Source organism: Sciurus vulgaris, assembly GCF_902686455.1.
Source record: "Sciurus vulgaris genome assembly, chromosome: 13".
NCBI classification, from domain to species: Eukaryota; Metazoa; Chordata; class Mammalia; order Rodentia; family Sciuridae; genus Sciurus; species Sciurus vulgaris.
Window position 1 is genome coordinate 61,180,231 of NC_136474.1, and position 22,100 is coordinate 61,202,330.

Here is a 22,100-nt window from a genome sequence, read left to right on the forward strand (position 1 = left end):
AATCTTTTGTTGATTATTTGTTTTGTGGACATTTTCTTCATATCTTTGGCCACTTTTAACTGTCTGTTATGTCTTTGGTTGTATTAAAAATATTATTTTTGTATAGTAGAAATTATTCTTCTCTTTTATTGCTATTTAAGAAATTCTTTCCTACCCAGTTACAGGGAACTATAGGCCAATATTTTAAAGTTTTGGAGAGATATATATTCTTAAATTTTTAATTTGCATGGAACTGATTTTTTTTTTGGTATGGTATAAAGTAAGAATTTTATTTTTACACATGGATGAATATTTTTCGAAGAGCCTATCCTTTTCACACTGATTTGTAGTTCCATTTATGTCATATATCAAGTTCACATATTCATATGGGTCAGATTGTGGGCTCTGTTCTGTTTTGTTGGTCTGTTATTCAGTCTCGTGTATCAACTGACTTATTCATTGCTCGATATGTTTGCGTTCTCTCACTTTGTTCAAAATTTTAATGACTTTCTTGGCCATTTTCCATGTGGTTTTAGAATCTACTTTTAAAGTTCTGTAAAGAAGTATGTTGACATTTTTGATTGGAAACGTTAAGTACATAGAGAATTTACCGCTTTACTGAAGTGCACATTCCAGTTGTATGTATTATTTTAGTTTGTACCATGTAATTCAGTTAAATTTTGTATGTTGATCTTGTAAATTCTAATAGTCTTTTTTCCCTTGGATTTTTTTTTATCTGATTTTTTTCTTTTTTTTTTTTGTATTTTGTTTTCTTCTTACTAATTCTTAAATCTTTTGTTTCTTTTTTTGTTGTTTGTTTGTTTTACTGTGCTGAGTAGGAGCTCTAGTACACTGTAGACATAAGAAAGTGATAGAAAGCATCTTTGTCTTTTTCCTAACTTTTAAGGTAATGTTTCCAACACTTTATCAGTAAATGTTTTCTATGTTTTTAATGGTAGATTTGGGGCAGGGGGCAGGTATCCTTCATCAGGTTAACAAAGAGCTTTCCTATTTTAATTTCCCAGGAGGATTTTTTTTTCTTTTTTTTTTTTTTAAGCTTTAAATATCATTAATGGGTACTGAGTCGTACTGTATTACATAATATGTAAATCCCTTTCAACTGTGTAGTTGAACTTCCCCCACTTCTCCCCTTTGCTCTAATTTTGTCATGTGTTACATCTTCATGTTAATAAATTAAATCGTGCAAAGCTATAATTTTTGTTTTTACCAGTTATATGTCTTTTAGAAATTAAGGGGCTGAGGAGATAGCTCAGTCGGTAGAGTGCTTGCCTTGCAAGCACAAGGCCCTGGGTTTGATCCCCAGCACTGAAAAAAAAAAAAAAAAAAAGAAAAAGGGAAAGTAGACTTTTTAATTTAGTTGTATATTTATATATTTTTTATGTTATTCATTCATTTATTCTTACAGCCTCCTCTGGAGTCAGTCCCTTTCTACTTGAAGAACCTTTAACATTTCTTACAGTGCAAGGCAGAGATAAGTTGTCTTGGCATTTCTTTACATGAAAATGTCTTTTGTTTCATGTAGAAAAGTCAGCTATTTCCCCCCATATATAAAATGTCAAGTTTCCCTTTGGCTGCTTTCAAGATTTTTTCTTTATCTTTGATTTTTAACAGTTTAAATATGATGTCTAATTATAGGATTCATTACTTTCTTACATTTATCTTCTTTAGGGTTCACTTTATACTATCCTTTTGGGACTCCCAGTTTCACAAGTTAAATTTATGTTGTATTATAGCTCATTGAGGTTCTGTTTATTAAAAAAATTTTCTTTCATATTTTCAGATTGGGTAGTTTCTTTTGATCTATGTTTAAGTTGATTGATTTTATAGTTTGTTGTCTCTGATCTGCTGTTAAAACCATTAAGCAAACTGCATTTCAGACTTTGTATTTTTGTGTTTTCCATGGTTCTTTTGTATAGTTTTGTCAGATGAGAGATTTCTCTTCATTTATTAACTTTCTAAACTTATGTACGATAGTATGATTAGTACTTTTTTTCTTTTTTCTTTTTTGTGGGGGTGGTGGTGGTACCGGGGATTGAACTCAGGGACATTTAATCACTGAGACACATCACCAGCCCTATTTTTTATTTTATTTAGAGACAGGGTCTCACTGAGTTGCTTAGGGCCTTACTTTTGCTGAGGCTGGCTTTGAACGCCTAATCCTTCTGTCTCAGCCTCCTGGGATTATAGGCATGTACCATCATGTTCAGCTATGATAGCTACCTTGTAATCTTCAACAGATTCCATCATCTGGGTCATTTTATGTTCCCTACCTTTTGAATGCTTCTTTTCCTTCATGATGGGTCACATTTTCCTGTTTGTTTTCATGTGTAGCAATCTTTTATTGTATACTGGGTATTGTGGATAATACTTTTTCTGACCCTCAATTCAGTTTTCTCCTAGAGTATTTATTCTTTGTTGTTCTAGCAGATAATTAACTGGCTAGACTTCAACTCTAAACTGATCCCTAAATTGGGCAACAGGTGGTAAATTTGCTCAGTTATTTTAACCATCTAACTATTGCTTTTGCAATAGAAATCTGCCTTGTGTTCATAGAGTTCATGGCTCAGCTAAGGATTGTGGTAGAATTCACTACATACTTTGAAGGTTCCATTTTCTAGGTTTTCCTCCTCACTTTACAATTATTGTGCTAGCTTGAACCTCATCCTTGAGTGCCTCCAGGTAATGTAATTGCAGTTTCTTGAGTTTTAGCTACTCTGCAGTATGGGTTGGTATCTGTCCTCAGGCAAGCAGTTGTATAAAAGCATATCTCACCTAGTATATGTTTTTCTCTTTCAGGTGTTGACTTCTCCCTAGTTTCTGCCTTTTGTTTGCTCTCCGGAGCCTGAAAATAGTTTTATGTTTTGGCCAGAGATCATAATTTACTGTTTATGGGTGGGTTAGTCCAGTATAAGCTAGTCTAGTTTTCTGAGTGAAAGTCTTCCATGCTTTCACTTTTAACTTAATTGGAATCCTTGTTTTTGGTGTGTGTCTCATAAGTAACATAACTTTTATTAATAAGTTAATTTAAAATATCCAGTCTGATAGTTTATCTTATTCCCCCCACTGCCCGGTGGTAGGAATTGAACCTAAGTACTCATACGTGCTAAGCACATGCAGTTTCACTGAGCCACACAATTGTCACAGCCCTTGACAATTATCTTTTAATGGGCACATCTTTTTATTGAATTTTTCTCCTGCTATTTCATTTTGTGCTTTCTATATTTGTGGTTTTAAATTCTTTTACTTATTTTCAATTGATTGGTTTTCTTATTCCCTTTTTAATTTTGATTTTTACATTTAACATTGTTTTACTTACATAGTTGTTACCTTTTAATTTTCACTGTGATATTTGAGTAAAAAGTCTTAACATTAAGTAAATATCTATTCTGTATGTAAACAACTTTAAATGTTTTTATTTCTTCTACCTTTAGTCCTTCTCACATGAGTTGTTTTCTGATATTTTATTTATATAATAAATGTTAAACTCTTCTACCTTATGCAGAGCACTACACTAGATGTTCGAGGAATATATTGGATTAAACACAACAAAGTTCTTTCAATTGTGGAGCTCACAAGCTAACTAATAATGTATTATAAAATATATTAGTGGTTGATGCTATAGTGGAAAGTGAAGTATTAGGAAAGGATAAACACTAACATTGGAGAGGAATTGCTATTTTGTAGATAAGTGTCTGTTGTCTTCAGATAGTTCATAACAGTTTTAGGGTTCAAGTATGAAAAACAGTTCCCTTGCTGGAGAAGCTTGCAGTCTAACCAGAAACCCCAGGAAGAAAATAAGAGATATGAGAGCTATCAGCACATGGTGGATAAAACTGTGCAACTGATGAATTTCTCCAGAAAGATATAGTGTATATCAAGGGCCTTGAGCATAGACTCAGGGCAGAGGGGGAAGAACCAGTAAAGAAGATTGAAGCATGGTCAGAAAAGTAGGAGAAAAGGAATGATCCTGGAAGCCATGAGAAGAAGAGGTTTATTTATAGTCTACCTATTCCCAGAGTAATTTAAGATGACTGAGACATCAAGTGGAATGAGGCTAGAAAAGCATCTGTTCTTGGTGGGATGTTGGAATGACTTGATCAACAAGCAGTTTCATTGAAGTGAAGCCAGACCTTAGAGACAGAGAATAAAGACTGCTTGCACAGAGGATAGTAAAGAAGAGAGGATAATCTGAGGGAAATAGGCCAACATGATGGCACTTGAGGCTAAGATCGGTATTGTGGTAAAAACCACAAAATGTTGGAGAGTTTGGGGACTCTGTGACCAGAAATTAGCATGGGCCTCTGGTCTGAAGGAATTTCCTGCTGGAACCTTTACTTCCCAGAAGCTGCTCCTCATAATCCCCAGGTTCTTGCATTGTTAATGATGGTGACACTGTATTTCTTAATGTTTAAGTTCATGGTTGGGGGAATGATACATATTTTTTCAAATCACGACAGATTGATCAGTTGTAATGATCTGGCATTTGTGTTCAAAAGAAATAAAAATAGGGGAAGAAATTAATGACTTACTCTGGCCATTCAAATACTTCAGCAAAATAGCCAAGAATTCCTCTGTTGTGAATATATCCTTTCAACTATATCTACTAATTTTTCTGTTTGCTATTCCTCAGACATTTCCTATTTTAGCTCTGTTTGTCCACCTGAAATTCCTTGTTGGATTTTTCTAACCCAGACCAATTTTCTAGTCTTTGTTCCCACCAGTTTGTCTCTTTTGTACAATGTAGCCCCTTATGCTTTTGGAAACTTTTGCAAAAATACAACAACAATAATAATTATAGAGTGCCACATAAGCTTGCCCTGTTATCTCCCATATCAAACTGTTTGAGGGAAAGCACTGTCTTAGTCTCTTTTGTGTTGCTACAATAGAATACCTGAGACTGGATAACTCACAAACAAAAGAAATTTAATTCTTTCAGTTTTAGAGGCTGGGAAGTCCAATATCAAGATGTTAGCACCTGATAAAGACCTTCTAGTGCTATGTCTAACATGGTGGAGGGGGCATCACATGGTGAGAGCAAGGGAACATTTCAGCTTAGGTCACTTTGTTTTCTTTTAAGTCATTAATCATGGGGACACCTACCTCGTGACCTCATATAACCCTGATTACCTCCCCAAAGACCCTATCTCCAAAAGCCATCAGCATATGAATTTGGGAATTAAATTTCTAACATATGAACTTTGGGGGAACAGAGTATTACTCTGAAATCTACTCATTTTAGGAAATTTATTTTTCAACAGGAAATGTGGGACATGTGGATTTGGAATATGAATTCATTTGAAAAACCGCTTTGGGGTAAGTTGAGAGACTGGAGTGAATCACTTCAGGGTTGTGCTTCTTTTTACATTTAGGTTTGATCTTACAGCTTTCTAGATTTGAAAACCTGGTTATGTTTTGAACTTACATTAGTTGAACATTATGCCTCATACATGTAAGAGAAGGGCTTATGCTAAAATCCTAGTTTAATAATTTGAAAGACAAATTTCATTTCTCATTAGAGAGCAATTTGAAGATTAAATGAAGAGCAGGCTTAGAAATCAAAAGCTAATTCTTATATAAGAGTTTCACTTGGTCAAGCTTACCTAGTAATCCTGTCATGTGATCTGGAAATAATTCATAAAGCCAGCATTTGAAGATACAAGGTCAAAAATTGTCTCTTAGCTTCTTTTTGTGGCACCCCAAATGACCATTTGAATTTTCATTGTGTCAGTATACATGTAAAAGATTTCGATTGTTTCATCTAAGAAAGTACCTCCAGAAATACCATTTAGTATTTATTGTGTGTATAATATAGTGTATTTGTACATTTCCTCATTTAATTTACTGTGATGGTACTATGAAGTGGGTATGTTTTTTTCATTTAAGGAATAAAGAAGCTCAGGTTTTTGTAAATTAACTTAGCTAGTTTCATGTGTAAGTGTTGGAACTGTAATTTGAGTTTACATTTGAACTTCAGTATTTTGTTTCATAAAAATTCACACTTCTGTTTTAATGTGATGATTGTGTTGTGGGTTCCTCAGACCACCCCTATGTTCAGTGATTGGCTAGAAGGACTCACATAGTCATACTATCAGCTAAGATTTATTACAGCAAAAGGTTACAAAGCAAGGGGAAAAGTGCAAGGATGAAATGAGGAAGAAACTAGGCACAGTCTTCCAAGAACCCTACCTGTGGAGTAACACAGGATATGCTTAATTCCTCCAACAGTGAATTGTGACAACACATGTGAAATGTTGTCTACCAGGAAAACTCATTAGAGATTCAGGTCCCGAGGTTTTTATTGGGGCTGCTCATGTAGGCACCTTCTGTTTAGCACATACACAAATTCTAGATTCCCAGAAGGAAAGCAGATGTTTGGCATAAATCATACTGTTTGTACAGTTAGGCACAGTGATCCACACTTAACATTTAGGGAGCTTTCTGATTGCCATCTGTGGTGGGACTGTGATGTAGATTTTCATAAAAACCCTTGCAGGGAAAGACTATCACGCTCAAGGTTGAACCCTCGGACACTATAGAAAATGTAAAAATCAAGATCCAGGATAAGGAAGGAATCCCTCCTGATCAGCAAAGGCTGATCTTTGCTGGTAAGATGGATGTACTTTTTCTGACTACAACATTCAGAAGGAGTCCACCCTTCATCTTGTGCTGAGGCTTCATGGTGGTGCTAAGAAAAGGAAGAAGTCTTATACCACTCCCAAGAAGAATAGGCATAAGAGAAAGGTTGTTGGCTGTCTCGAAATATAAGGTGGATGAAAATGGCAAAATTAGTCTCCTTCTCTGGTAGTGCCCTTCAGATGAATGTGGTGCTGGAGTTTTCACGGCCAGCCACTTTGACAGACATTATTGTGGCAAGTGTTGTCTGACTTACTGTTTGAACAAACCAGAAGACAAGTAATGTGTATGAGTTAATAAAGGACATGAACTTAAAAAAAACAAAACCATTTAGGGGAAATTTTATATCAGTGTAGAAAACTGTTTTACCATTCAGGTTCCCAGGTGCCAGCCAAGGGCAACCTTGCCAATTAAGTCTTTCTAAGGATAGCAATTTCAGGTTTCCTATGTTAAAATTTCCCCTGTTCATTGATTTATTCATTTAAAGGGATTATAATTATAATCACTTTCTGACAAATAGAGAAATAGGTATGATGGCAAATCACATTTTAAAATGATATGTTTTTAGTGGTTCCAGTTGCCACTGATTTGCTGGAAAGTCTCACACAGCTCAATATAAATTTGCACTGAAGGCTTACATTTATTATAGCAAAGATTACAGTACAAAACAGCAGAGAAAAGATGTATAGGCGAATATAAGAGAAGTCAGGCCCTGGCTTCCAGGTATTCCTTTTGAGAAGCACATGGACATGCTTTTCTCTCTGGCTGTGAATGAGAGAGACATCTACAAGATATCTGTAGCCATGGCCCCAAGTGTTACAATCTTATATGGAGCTGGTTGCACAAGTATGTTTATTCTGCTGTATGATTATCTCTGGTAACTGAACCTTGAAACCCTAGACAGATACCAGGTACACGTCACAAATCTTGACGATTACTTTTAATAGTGCTAACAGTCTATTACAACCTGACCATTGCCTGGAACATATAGAAGAATAAGATCATTAACCAGTAGCTATGAACATTCTAAGTTTTAGTTCTCAGAGTTTGGCTAGGGTTATCACCAGGGTTCAGATATGCCCTAAAGATTAACAAGAATACTGTGTTTAATTCTTTTTTCATGGTATCCTACATGAAATAATGAAGTATTTGATGCTAGATATATTCTTTGGAGCATGATATTCTAAACTTAAAAAAACCGGGCACAATGGTGCATGCCTGGAATCCCAGCAACTTGGGAGGCTGAGGCAAGAGAATCACAAGTTTGAGGTCAGCCTCACCAACTTAGTGAGGGCCCTGTCTCAAAATAAAATAAAGTTTTTGGGATGTAGCTCAGTATTCAAATGCCTCTGGGTTCAATGTTTAGGAGCCCCCCCCCCCAAAAAAAAAAAAAAAAAAAAAAAAAAACCGAGAGAGAGATAGTAGAAATAGTTGATAAATTTCATTTTTCTCAGGGGAAGTTTGTATGTAGATTCTTCGCTTTTTAGGGATTTATATAATGGACTTTTATATTTCCAGCCTTTTTGTCCACAAATATTTGATTTATATGTATATACACTTATGTTAAACAAGAATAGAGAAATATGAACTTAAAAGTTAAGTAAATATATTACAAAATTAATCTTCACTTCATGAAGGTCTGCTTTGTGGTTGACTTTTAAACACAGTGGGGAATTTCCTCCCTCCTTTTTTTTAATAGAATTTGCAGATTCACAAAAATATCAGTTTCACAAAAGCAAACAGTCTGTAATTTTAAAAATTGCCTAATTTTAGGATTTGGAGCAAATTTTTACTACTCTGTTGCTATTAGAACTCTGTTTCAAGTTATACAATAAATATAGAGTACATGGAGAAAGTTCCATGCTTGAAAGTGAAGCGTTGTGAGTTTAAAAATAGATTTCCCTTTTTTAAAAAAATTTTTTGGTACCGGGGATTGAACTCAGGGGCACTCAACCACTGAGCCACATCTCTAGCCTATTTTTGAATTTTATTTAGAGACTGTCTCACTGAGTTGCTTAGTGTCTTCCCATTGCTGCGGCTGGCTTTGAACTTGGGATCCTTCTGCCTCAGCCTCCTGAGCCACTGGGATTATAGGAATGAGCCACTGTTCCTGGCTTTCCTTTTTCTTTTTTTTTTTTTTTTTTTTTTAATTTTTACAACTTCACAGACCCTTTAGTACTAGTAGTATGCAATATGAATCTTCTAGGGCAAATATAAGTGTATAACATTTCCCCAACTTATTTGATGGAATAAGATGGAATTTCTTTAGTGAAGACTCACTCAAGTATGGGTCCTGTAGTACCAGTGTTCTTTAGAAAAAACAGGACAGTGGGAAACATTGATTAAAGGACAATGGGAAGCCATGAAAAGATTTTAGGTAAAGGAGAGTCAGAAACAAAACAACTGTAGAAAAAACTGACTTGAAACTTATCTTATACTGCCTACTGATAAAACTTGTTTGAAAATTTCTCTATCTGAATGTGTCTTTTCCTGCCAGTTTTCTTGGGTTGGTATTTCTCTCTAAACTAAGAAAAGATTCTTGAAGGAGATAAAACTGATACAACATTGTGTTAAGATTTTCACAAACTAAGAAGACAGGTAAAACTACTCATCTAATAGAATAGTAAACCAGACTTCAATAGGCACATCACAGAAGAAATGGAATGACCAGTAATTTCAGATGATGGGGAAATGCACATTAAAACTACATTAATATACCAACTACACATTCACCAGGATTGTCAAAAACAAAAATCTGACAACAGTAAGTCTGGCCAAGGATTGAATACATCTACCAGAATTCTTACGTAGTTTGTTTCGACCACCTGGGAAAACAAATCAATGTTAGCTAATCATATTGAAAATACACATACCTTCTGACCTAACACTCCCAGGCATCTAGATCAGGGGTCATTGTGATGACTCATGAATTAAAAATAGTTTTTAACATTTTTAAGTGCTTAAAAATAGAATAACATTTTATATGTATTTTGTAATATGAAAATTATATGATTCACATTTCAGTGTTTATAAATAAATTGTTGAATATTGTCACATTCATTTATGGCAGCATTCACAATACAACCAGAGTTTAGTGGTTGCAACAGAGATTGACCCACAAAACACAAAACCTAATTTTTTTTTTTTTTTCATTCCATGGATTGAATTCAGGGGGCACTTAACCATTTAACCACATCCTGGGCCTTTTTTATTTTTTATTTTGAGAAGGGTCTCACTAAATTGCTTAGGGCCTTGCTACTGGCCTCAAACTTGTGATCCTCCTGCCTTAGCCTCCCACATTCCTGGAATTGCAGGCATGCTCCACCATGGGCAGCAAAACCTAAAATTTTTATCATTTGGCCCTTCGCCATAAAAGTTGGGCAACCTCTGCCCTGCATAAATACTTCTGTATGTGTGTGCCAGGGAACATGTTCCGTATAGTTGTAGCATGCTACTTATAATAACAAATGTGAAAAGAACTTAAAGGCCTATTAAGGGTAAAGAAACTGTGATATGCTAAACTGATAGAATATTGTTCAGTAGCGAAAATGAATTAACTACAGCTATGTTCAGTATATGGATGAATCTCAGAACACAATGTTAGAAAAACAGCAATTCTCAGAATTTTCCATTTTTAAACATTTTTCACTACCGAATAGTGTATCTCAGTGCTTAGAGGAGCCAATGGGAATGGGGATAAGTTCCTAGAATCTTGAACCAAGAAGCCTCCTTTGTTTGTGTCTGTTACATGTCTGTTCTTTAAGTATACAGCAATATATGTGCCATTTTGACATAACTCTATGTAGATATCATAGCTATCTATGATTTGAGGATTAAGACATATGATGTTGTTTAACACACAGTACTCAAACCAGGTGTGGTGGCACACACCTGTAATCCCAGCAACGTGGAAGCTGAGGCAGAAGGTCACAATTTCAAAGCCAGCCTCAGCAACTTAATGAGGCTTTAAGCAACATAGTGAGACCCTGTCTCAAATTTTAAAAAAGGGTTGGGGATATGACTCCTTGGTTAAGTGCTCCCTAGGTTCAATTCCCAGTACTCCACTCCACGCTCCAAAAAAAAAAAGACACAATTCTTAGTGGTTGTGGTGGGAAGAGGGGTATCTGTTGAACACATTATTTGTTAAAAAATCAAAATGCAGAATGATTATGAAGGTCTTTCATGTTACCACTTTGTAGTTATACCCACTTTCCCCCCGCTCCCCATAATGAAGCCACTGAAGAAAATTAAAGCATTTGAGTCAAAATAGATATTACAAACTTATTTTAAAATTGAATTATTTACTATCTGTTCTGAATGACTGAAAGGACACAAAACTCCTTGACAATGGAGTTTAACTGGGAAGTAAATTTACAGGTAGTTTTTTATCTTTCTGTGTTTGCTAGGTTCTTTACCTTGAACATATATTACTTTATGAATAGAATGTGAAAAATCTGAAACAGTTCTGATCCCAAGCCCTTTGGATAAGGAATGCTCAATCTGTACTACAGTTTGTTTATTCATTTGTCAGGTGATGGATATTTAATTGTTTCCGGATTTTGATTATGATTTAACTGCTGTAAGGATTTGGATACAGGGAATGGGGATATTAAAAAAATGTGCATACAGGTCTTTGTGTAGACATGTTTTCCTTTCTCTTGAGGGCTTTCCTTTGAAAAACTGAACTGACTGTGTGTTAGTTTAAAAAATTATTAAGATTTTAGAGACCGTGAAGCCACATTTGAAATTCATTTCATGAGTAATCAAATGCTTTGCCAGTGACCAAAAGAGGTGTAACCTTTCATGTGAAATAACTCAGAATATAAATTTATATATCTGTTTCTGTGGAGAGAACTGTTGTTTCATGACATTGTGCCCTATAATCCTTTTACCCGTTACCATAATTATGGGTAGCTGCTCACTGCATGTGACACAGTATCAAGTGTTAAATTGATTTAGCATGGTTTTAAGACAGGAGTATGGCAATAGCATCCTTGTTCTCACCTTGCAGTCAGAGAATGTTTGTCTGATGAAAGAGAAATCAGACTCCAGAGAGATGAGCAGAAAAAGTAATATTTTACACTTCAAAGTATTCCTTATATTTTTTTAGGTGATTTTCAGATTGTTGTCTAGCAACCTTGTGAAGAGCTACTATATGTATTTTATATATAAAATCACTCACCTGTCCTGAATTGTTTAGGTTGTTCAGCCATCTCTGCTGGCTACCTTGGAACTTGTTACATAAAGTTGCCCTTGTAAACAAGAAGCTACATCCTATCAGCCCACACTTTAGAACATTTGCTTATGTGGCTCTCAGCATGGAACACACATGCATACTATATAATTCTTCTGTTTACATCATTGGAATGCCCTTGGTTTATCGCTCTCCTGATCAGCAGTGACACAGGTTTTTGAACTTGGGTGTCAGTTACACAATGACATAATTCCTTTTCTCTCTGAGGTCTCAAACTGCACCATAGCTTATCAAGATGAATTAGTTTTATTTTATTTTTTGTTTTGATACTGGGAATTATCCCAGGGACACTCTACAACTGAACTGCATCCCCAGCCCTTTTCATTTTTTAATTTTGAGACAGGATCTTTCTCAATAACTGCCCAAGCTAGACTTGAACTTGCCATCCTTCTGTCTCAGCTTCCTGAGTTGCTGGTTATTATAGCATGCTCTACCTCCCCTGGCAAGATAAACTTTTTATGTGCCAGAAACATTTCTAGTCAAACTATCCCAGTTTACTTTCCAAATTTGGCCAGTTACTCCAGTCACTTTCTCATACTATTACAACAGAAGAATGAAAAATGGTTTGGTGGGAAATAGAAACTAAAAATCAGGGAAGTCAAAGTGAAGCCTCCATCTCTGATTGTATGATATCTTTGTCTTTTTCATGATGTTTTCTGTGTTTCCTGAGTGATTGGTGATTGTAGAGTTTTTAGGATAGGATTCAGGGGGGAAGAAGAACAACAGTTACTCTGAAGAACTGCTGCAGTACAGGCTATGGGGAGATCTTTGGACATGAATGTGGATATTTGAAATAGGTGGGATCACCTCTTGTTTAAATTCCCAAGGCAATTAATAGATTAGTTTTTGCCTTAGCATTTAATATAGCAGTTGTATAGAAAGGGAGTCAATATCCATGTATTTGATGGATGTAAAATAGCAAACTTGATGTTGTTTTAATTCATATGTCTAATTATAGGAAATTGAGCACATTTCTACACGTTTGTTGACTATGTATCTTTTCCTTCTGCAAAGTGCCTTTTAAAATCCTTTATCCATTTTTCTACTGGATACAGCTTTTTAAAGAGTTATATATATAATCATGAAGTTTCATATTATTAATGAAATTAATTAATATCTTAATATATTAATCAGATAATTTTCCAGGTTCCAAATTTTTAAGTCATTCTTTTCTTTATTTCCTTATAGGATGTGAACGTGATTTCTGATGAAACTGGATTGGAATCATTTTCATGATCTTTGTATATTTATATATATATATATATTTTAAAATTTTGCATTTGACTTAAAGTGCCATGAGAAAATTTGCATATTGTAAGGTGGTCTTAGCCACCTCCTTAATTTGGGTACTGTTGGATATGTTCTTGCTGCTTTACTTCAGTGAATGCAACAAATGTGATGAGAAAAAGGAGAGAGGACTTCCTGCTGGGGATGGTGAGTGATATTTTATAATACAACTATTTTGATAAACATATCACTAGTTTTTACTAGTTTGAATAATATAAAATTTAAGCATTTTAGATATAATTCCTAACTTCCTATTTATATGTTTTGATCATATTTCCAACAATTCTTTAATGGTTTCTTCTAATATTGAAGTATCATTATTGAGTCACTAAGTTTTGGTTTTACATTCAATATTAAGTATAGTTAATTTTCTACAAATTATTTTATGTTAGCAAATAATGTAGGAAATCTCTTAGTGGGAGCTATCAAAATTTTACAAAAGATTAGTCTAATGCCACATGCTGGTTGGAGCATTAAAATACTATCATTTATCAAGAGATGTTTCTCCTGCCCTGTGATCTTATTCTTATGGGGAAGAAGTTTTATAGATACATGTGTTCTGAAGAGTTCTTTTGTTGATGCTACAGATAGCTCCAGTTAGTGCTTTTAGGGGAGGGCTTAGGATCAGGATGTAGAATAGGGGCTATAGTGAGATCATTGCAATGATATGGGAGCAAGGGGAAGAAAAGAAAATATGGAAGGCCAAGATAGGTAGTACTGATATTTTGGCAGAGAACACTCAGAAAATTCAGTTTTGAAAATAACTGTACTGTGAAGAGTTATTAGTTTAACTGTTCTAGGCTCTGAACTCTCTGATTAGTAATAGAATGCATGGCTATATAATACTTCCACTGTTTTAGGAATATTATGCAAATAATAGTTTTTTTAGCATAGGTTTTCTTTGAGTATATAGCCACATTTGAATTTTTTTTACACTTTTATTGGAGAAAAGGTATTCCCTCAAAATTTATAATCCAAAAATTATTCATTTGTATTGGTAACTGCCTATTTAACCATAAATTTTATAGATGGATTTATATAGCCAATTCACTTTATTTCTTCTTGGGAAATTTGCCTTAAATAAGGTTCTGTTGCTAGCATGGGATGCTAGTAATACCTAGGCTAACCATTAACTTTTTAATTTTTTGCTTTTTCCAGTAGTTTTAATAAAACACTATTTTATTCAAAGTCAGCTTATTAATTTGCATAATATTTACTTTATGACTCCTCTGTTTAGTAACTTTACTGGGTAATAAAACACTAACTCTGTAACTGTTGTTAGAGCTATTCCTCCTGTATGTATACCTGTAAATCACAGAACAGTATTACCATTCTCCAGTAAGAAATTCAAGTATTCTTTTCTCAAACAGAATGGATTAAATTTCCCCTCATTCTACCTTAGTTCAGTGCCTTCAAAGGCCTAAAAGTGAGAAAGAATAGAACCTGTAACTTACGAAGATTCACTTGGCATATATTTTTGAAGTGCTGATACATTGCTGAACAATGTACTAGGTTCTGGTGATAACATGGTTGAACAACAACTTAAGTGAGACAGAATTCCTCCCTTCAAGAAACTCAGTCTTGAGCTGGGGTTTGGCTCAGAGGTAGAGCACTTGCCTAGCACATGTGAGGCACTGGGGTTTGATTCTCAGCACTGCATGTAAATAAATAAAAGTAAAGGTGCATTGACAACTAAAAAAAAAAAAAAAAAAAAAACTCAGTCTAATGGAGAGAGAATAATTCTAAACTAATGATATAATAGAAATCACAGAAGTATATGAGTAGAAAGGAAGGAAGGGCTTGGGATGACTGAGAAGGTATAACAAGGCAGTGTGCTCCAATCGAGTATCAGAGTAAGTAGATATTGTCAGATTTGATGTGGGAGATGAATACTGGCTAAACCAAGGAAAGAAGCATGTGCAAGATAAGGGAAAGTTGATGGATTGGAGGATTCATGGGATGAATTTCGGGAATTGGCAGAAGCCACATCATGAATGTCACAAAATCCTTATGGCATACTGAGGATTTTGAACTTTATCCTGTAGTCAGTGGCATGCCCTTGAAGATTTTTAAACAAGGAAGTTAAGTCATCCTAACTTGAGATCAAATCTGTATTTTAGAAGAACTCTTTGGTGGTCATGTTGCTGTCGGACTCGAAGAGAATGTGACAGGTAGCAAAGACCATTTGGAGGTTATGGTGAAAATCTGGAAATGTACCCACAGCCTACACTAAAATGATACTGGAGGTGGAGAGAAAATGCATATACATGAAAAGTGTTACTGGAATTTATGTAACTTGGGAAGCATTGAATATTGGGAATAAGAGAAAGAAAAGTTTAAGGTGACTCTTAGGTCTCCTTGGTTAGACAAATTGTTAAGGAGTGGAACTCCCAGAGGATGAGCAGCTTTGATGTGATTCTGGCGTGACATTTGTGTAGATTTTACCTAAGATGAAGTGTTTCTGATATATTTGGTAATGGAGTGTCTAATGACCCTGGCATTTCAGAGTGTTAAGTGTGGAGACCTGTGGATTTGATGTACCAGTGAAGTAGTAAAGATGTGTAACTTGTTCTCTAGGAAGTTTTGGCATAAAGGGAGGTAGTGAAACAAGAGTTACAAGGAAGGAATAGAGCCAAAGTTGATTTTCTACAGATGTATGTATGTGTTATTTATGTTAGCTGAGAAGAGAGGTTTTAAATATAGAGGAAAAAAGGAATGCTTGAAAGAGCAAATTATAATGAGACAGTGTAGTATCAAAACTATAAGAAAAGGATTATTCTTAAGGAGTATCTTAAGGTAAATAACAGTTTAAAAACACTAGTGGCATGAACCTCAAAAAAAAAAAAAAAAAAAAAGAGTAGGTTTGCACAAAATAAGGGAGAAATGGTCTGGAAATAACAGTGTGGAGCTGGCGAAAGGGCAAATGAACAATTCTCACAGAAAAGGTTGTGAGGTTAGTGGACCCTGGAGGAGAGCTGGATTTGCATCATACCTGTAGATAGGGCAAGATGAAGAGACTGTAATGACCGGGGCATGGGGGTCAGGGGGTGTTCTTTCGGGCAGGTGTTTGGTATTCAGTGGGACAGACTGAGAAGGAAGTCAGCAGTGAAGAGTAAGAGACGAGGGCTGAGACTTGAGCCAGAAGGCAACCTTGAAGGCCTTAAGTGGTGATGTTTCTCACAGGGCTTTGGAGCTGCTGGTTTCATACTGTAAAAACAGTTAAGAGGTTGAATCGAAAGGAAGAGAAGTGATTAGGGGAAAAGGTACAGTTGAAAATTCTGCCCTGAAGTGAAGTTTCATTGTAGTGGTTGTACAATTTAAAGTTCTGTCAGAGTCCTGTCATTCATTATTTAGGTTCTACTTCCTTTAAGGAATGGAGGGCCATTCCTCAGTGATTCCATAGGAGTTTGTTTTGTTTTCCTGAGTAGTTTTCTCTCAGTTTTGTACTTGAGTTTTATGTTCTAGACTATCTGAAAATAGCAAAATTCTTCTGATGTTAGAGTGTTAGATGGGGCTTCTTTGAAATACCAAGGTTAGTGTGGGTTATAGCCCGGGAATTCTGCTTTTCAGTATTAGCTCACTCCTTCAGTTTATGAATTAGGATGGAGTGTTCAATATTTTTATAGGTACAGTTTTAAGTGGGAATTGATCTATCAGGCTTACCACTGTACTTCATATCCAGATCATTGAAATATTGATGGTTCAACTTTCAGGTTCTTTTGTTGAAATTATTCTAGTTGTCAAATATTATGAAACCTTGAGGGCACACTTTACAGAAGAGTTTCCAGTGATTAAAAAATAAAAATATTATTATTAAAAGCTTTCAGAAATTCTATTAGAATTATTTAAAATCATTTAGAGTTTTATAAATTGAATATTAGATTGGAACAAAGGTTGAAATTGGCAAGGATATTGAAGTAGTAGTGTTAGAAACAAATTTATAGATGATATCTTGATGTTTAAAAGAATGAGATAATGTACTACATTTCATTACATCTTATACCTTTGTTTATAGGATAGCTATTTTATATGCCACTGTGAAAGCAACTATATTCCAATTATTTTAAGCCACATTCCAGTTTCAGAGATGTTAATATTTGGAAAAAAGGTTTTGGAATAGGTGAAATGTATTACATAAAGACAATAAAGATGATAACTTTTAATAAGGTAAAATATAGTTTGGAAAAAAAATTTTTGCCTTTATTAATAATTTTTCCCCAGAAAAGGAGTTGTAACTTTGTACCTCTTTATTCTGTTTTCATGAGAAAACCACAGATTAGAAATTTGAAAAAGATTGATTAAAGTACACTCAAAGTATGCCCTCTAGTTTATGTATGTTTTACTTTCATGCTTTCAGAGCGGATCAGTAGTTTTCTTGGTAATTAAGTTTATTAAAACATGATACTTTTCTAATTATCATGTATATGAAGTTTAACTGAAGTATTTTTTTCCTCACATAATACTTTGGGACAACACTGTGTTAGGTTTTCATCACTGTTATCAAAATACTGAGATAAATTATCTGTTGCTTTTGGGCCCGAGCAAGGCAGTGTGTCATGATGGGAGCACATGGCAGAGTAAGCTACTTGCCTCATGATGGCAGGGAAGCAAAAAGAGAAGAGTGGGAAGAAGCAGGTTGCCAGCATCCCCATATAGGGCATGTCCCCATATCACCAGAAAGAAAATTTTGAACCAGTCCCCAACTCTTAAAGTTCTACCACCATCCAGTAGTGCCACGAACTAGGAACCAGGCATTTTAATGCACAGGTCTTTGCAGGTACCCTTATCCAAACTTTAACAGACACCTTTGTCACTCCCTTGTCAAAGTTGATTTGGTTCTTAGAAATGATCTGCATGTAGAATTATATGCCAAGAAAGTTTTTTCGGTTGTTGAAATGACACCTCAGCCCCATTTTAGTTAATTTCAAACAAAAATTTCCCTAAACTCTTGCATGTGTGTGTTTTGGTACTGGGGCTTGAACCCAAGCCTGATGCTTACTGAGCATGCACTCTAGCTCCGAACTACACTCTGAGACCCTAAGTTCACTTTTAATTTATAAGAAAGATGGGTGAGTACATGGAAACTTAATACCACCTTTTTTGTTGGTTGCTTTCTACTAATAATAGTTAAATGTATTCACTAGCTGCTTGCATTTTATCCAGGCCTTTTTGCCAAGGAAAATTAATAGTTCATGTAATTCTTCAGGATATTACCATTTCTTTATTAGAGTATTATGGTAGATTCTGTAAGTCATGCAGTAGTCATACAACTTTTTTTTTCTTTTGATGGGGGTATTGGGGATTGAACTCAGGGACACTTGACCACCGAGCCACATCCCCAGCCCTGTTTTGTATTTTATTTAGAGACAGGGTCTCACTGAGTTGCTTAGCACCTCACTTTGGCTGAGACTGGCTTTTTTTTTTTTTTTTTTTGCGGTGCTGGGGATTGAACCCAGGGCCTTGTGCTTGCGAGGCAGACACTTTGAGCTATATCCCCAACCCTGAGACTGACTTTGAACTCATGATCCTCCTGCCTCAGCCTCCTGAGCTGCTAGGAGACTACAACTTTTGGTTAATGGTAATTTTTAATGTGGCTCTGATAGCTCATGTGTACCAGTAATTTCGATGTAGGCCTTATATCAGAATTTAAATTATAGTAAGTACCAGGTAATTAAACTTATAAAATATTGCAGCAGGATTATATGTTGTACATTCTTGACTTGATTCTTTAAGATCTCAAAGTCAGCAACCATGGGGTGATGTTTAAATTTCTAATCATATCTAGTTTCTTATTCTATAAGCAGTCATGCTTATACTATATAGTACTTAAATGATAATAATTTCTTTAATTTCTTGAGTCCTTCTTCATGCCCGCCACCATGGAAATTTGAAACAAAGCAAGAATAGAAAATTAAACTTATATCATCTGGCTTCAAGAGTTGTCAGTTCATGGCTAGTCTTGTGGTACAGATACTTCTTTCTCTTTGTTCCCCAACCTTCCTTTTTGTCTTTGAAAAAGAAGAAATTGTATTGTTTCTTTTTGCAGTTTACCACAGCCAGAATTTGCAACCCTTTTAATGTTGTTTATTATGTCCTTCTGTCCCCCATATCCCTGTAAATTGGTAGTTGGTCCAGAGGCTTGATCAGATTTAGGATTTTTATTATTTCAGTAAAAACAAATTATAGATGATGTTTGTATAACTTAATACTCGTAATTTTTAAATTGAGCAGCATGAAAGTATATCTATTTTAACCTTATACCAAAATAGAGCAAAGGTAAGAGAAGAATATTTATAATCAGGGCCACTAGATGTTTCCCACCTACTCCTTATGTGTGCCATCCATAAAATATCATTGTCACCTCTGCTTCTTCCTATTGATTCTTGCACATTCCAATCCCAGAATCTGTTGATTGTTCTTTACTTTCAGAGGTAAGTAAACAGACATGACCTTTAAGAGTTTTATGATTAATGATTTCAAAGTTAAAAAAAAAAAAAGACATTACACATCTTTCTATACTAGTGTTACAGTTTTTATTATACTTTTTGAGAATTTTTTAAAAATTCTGCCAACTGTTATATTTAAAGAGTTTACTTGATTGGTAGACAGTTGACATAATTTGTTTTCAAAAACTATTACTTGAGTTTTCTACAGTTTTGAAAATTATTTCTTAATATTTTAATGTCCTTCCTAAAACCAGTTTATTCTAAGAATGGGGAAAATTATTATACATCATTTTTCTCTTAAGAGTTCTGTGAAATAGATTTTTATATTCTGAGAAAGTTGTTGAGAACGCACTGAATAATTCCATATTCTACATCTCTGTTATTGGTAGATTGCTTTGTACCACCATCTGTAACAGTCATCCTACAGAACAGCTTTACAACTAGTGCTGTTATTGGGCAGATGAAACCTGATTGAAGAGATGGCTCTTCAGTTCCCTTGATGCTAGCATTAAAAAAAAAAAATATATATATATATCTAATTGGTAGATATTTTGAGAATGCCTAAAAAACACAGTAGAAGGGCCCGACATGGTGGTGTATACCTGTAATCCCTGTCAGGAGAGGATCCCTGCAGGAGAATCACAAGTTCAAGGCCAGCCTCAGCAACTTGGTGAGACTTGTCTCAAAAAATAAAAAGGGTTGAGGATGTTACTCAGTGGTAGTGCACCCCTGGTTCAGTCCCCAGCAAAATGCGCACGTGCACACACACACACACACACACACACACACACACGCCCCACGAATATAAAAAAACACTAGAGGAAAATAAAACTTTCAGCTTTAAAAATAAGCAAGTAACATGCAGAACTTATTTTCATTCCATTCTTGGCCTTACCACATTCTCTGTCCCTTTTACATGAGAAATATAACACAATATTTTCCAAGTTCAGTGTCTCAAAACATGTTTTTCTTGGAACATTATTAACATCTCAGAAACATAAAATAAGGAACAATGTTTGGGAAGTGCTAATCTGGCATATTACTTATTTTGTATTACACACACATACACATGTAATGGTGTAACATTACTTTCGATTAGAATTATTGTTCCTGATGTCCCACCTTGCATAAACCTCATTATAATGCCTTACATTATCAAGTATAGGATTTTCATCTTGACTTACTTTGAATAGCATTTGTACTTACATATTAATTCAGCATATAGTTAACAAAGCTGTTATAAGGCACCAGGCTAAACTCCATACAAGATGTGTGAATGACTCAAATCCCAGCCAAAAAGAGATTGTGTCTTGGTGGGGGGTGTTGTGTAACAGGTTTAGCAATCATTACGGTTGGAGCTAGCAATTGATTAGTGATGTAAAAGTCCTAGATGAAATGGTGTGATAATTAAGAATAGTAAGTTATTTCCATAGAAAGATTTAAAAAACTGCAGGCAAGAAAAGCTATTTTAGTTGGGCCTGACCTGACAAATTGGGGTTTTATAATACAGAGATCGGAGTAGGAATGGGGATGTCAAGGGAGAGGACCTGTTTGGAGAAAGACATGAAAGCAAGAGAACATGAGGCACATTTGAAGAAAATTAGTGAGTCAGTATCAAACTGAAGGAAGGAATACTGAGGGGTGGTGGAGGAGCACCAAATAGGTAATTGGTTTGGAAAGTTGAGTTAAATTCTTTATTAAAGAGGCTAGACTTTAGGAGACCATGAAAAAAAACAGTGAAGGCTATGCTTTAGGAAACTTAATGTGGTAAAAATATTTGAGATGGAGAATGCAAAGCTATGCAGCAATTCAGATGAGTGGGACAAAGTGAGTACATCTTGAGTCAGGTCATCCCAGCATGGACATGGAGGACAGCCCAGGCCCTCAGAGGTATTAACAGAGTGGGAGAATATGGGCTGAGAAATGGCTCTGGTTTTTGAAGGCACAATTTCAACTCAAATGTTATTAAACAGAAACATAAAGTAATTGCTATGAAATTAACTTTAATTAAGTTTCCTTATTCTTAGTTCTAGAGCCAGTACAAAAACCTCATGAAGGTCCTGGAGAAATGGGGAAACCAGTCGTCATTCCTAAAGAGGATCAAGAAAAGATGAAAGAGATGTTTAAAATCAATCAGTTCAATTTAATGGCAAGCGAGATGATTGCACTCAACAGATCTTTACCAGATGTTAGGTTAGAAGGGTAAGTACCTAGTGTGGTTCCATTAGTATTTGAATGAAAAACATTCTGAATTCCCAGTAAATTGCACTTAAGTGCTCGTTGTTTTTAAATGTCACATTTATTAAGTTATTACTTAATGCAGTTAAAACATTTAAATGATAATCAAATAATACCTCAAGATATTGCTGATCTAATGACTATTCCAATTATTGGAAAATAATCATTTATCTTAATGGATTAATAGGGAGATTTTAAACTTCGTTATTACCAAAATATTCATGTATTTCTTACAAGACATG

The 22,100-nt window shown here is 35.0% G+C and overlaps 1 protein-coding gene and 1 pseudogene across 4 annotated transcripts in view; both read left to right on the top strand.

The window, feature by feature from the left end:
* Positions 1-22,100, top strand: part of GALNT1 (polypeptide N-acetylgalactosaminyltransferase 1) — a 127,109-nt gene that overhangs the window by 26,093 nt on the left and 78,916 nt on the right. For 2 of the 3 annotated variants that reach the window (XM_079108537.1, XM_079108538.1), the window contains exons 2-4: positions 5,259-5,313; positions 13,076-13,321; positions 21,648-21,822. In XM_079108537.1, the coding sequence (XP_078964663.1) occupies positions 13,183-13,321; positions 21,648-21,822 (314 nt within the window). In that variant the 5' untranslated portion in view covers positions 5,259-5,313; positions 13,076-13,182. Of the gene's footprint in view, positions 1-5,258; positions 5,314-13,075; positions 13,322-21,647; positions 21,823-22,100 lie in introns of those variants that run through there. The other variant, XM_079108539.1, reaches the window with a different exon arrangement.
* On the top strand, positions 6,482-6,959 carry LOC306643124 (ubiquitin-ribosomal protein eS31 fusion protein-like; annotated as a pseudogene). The gene has a single exon. The product of its transcript is annotated as a ubiquitin-ribosomal protein eS31 fusion protein-like (transcript).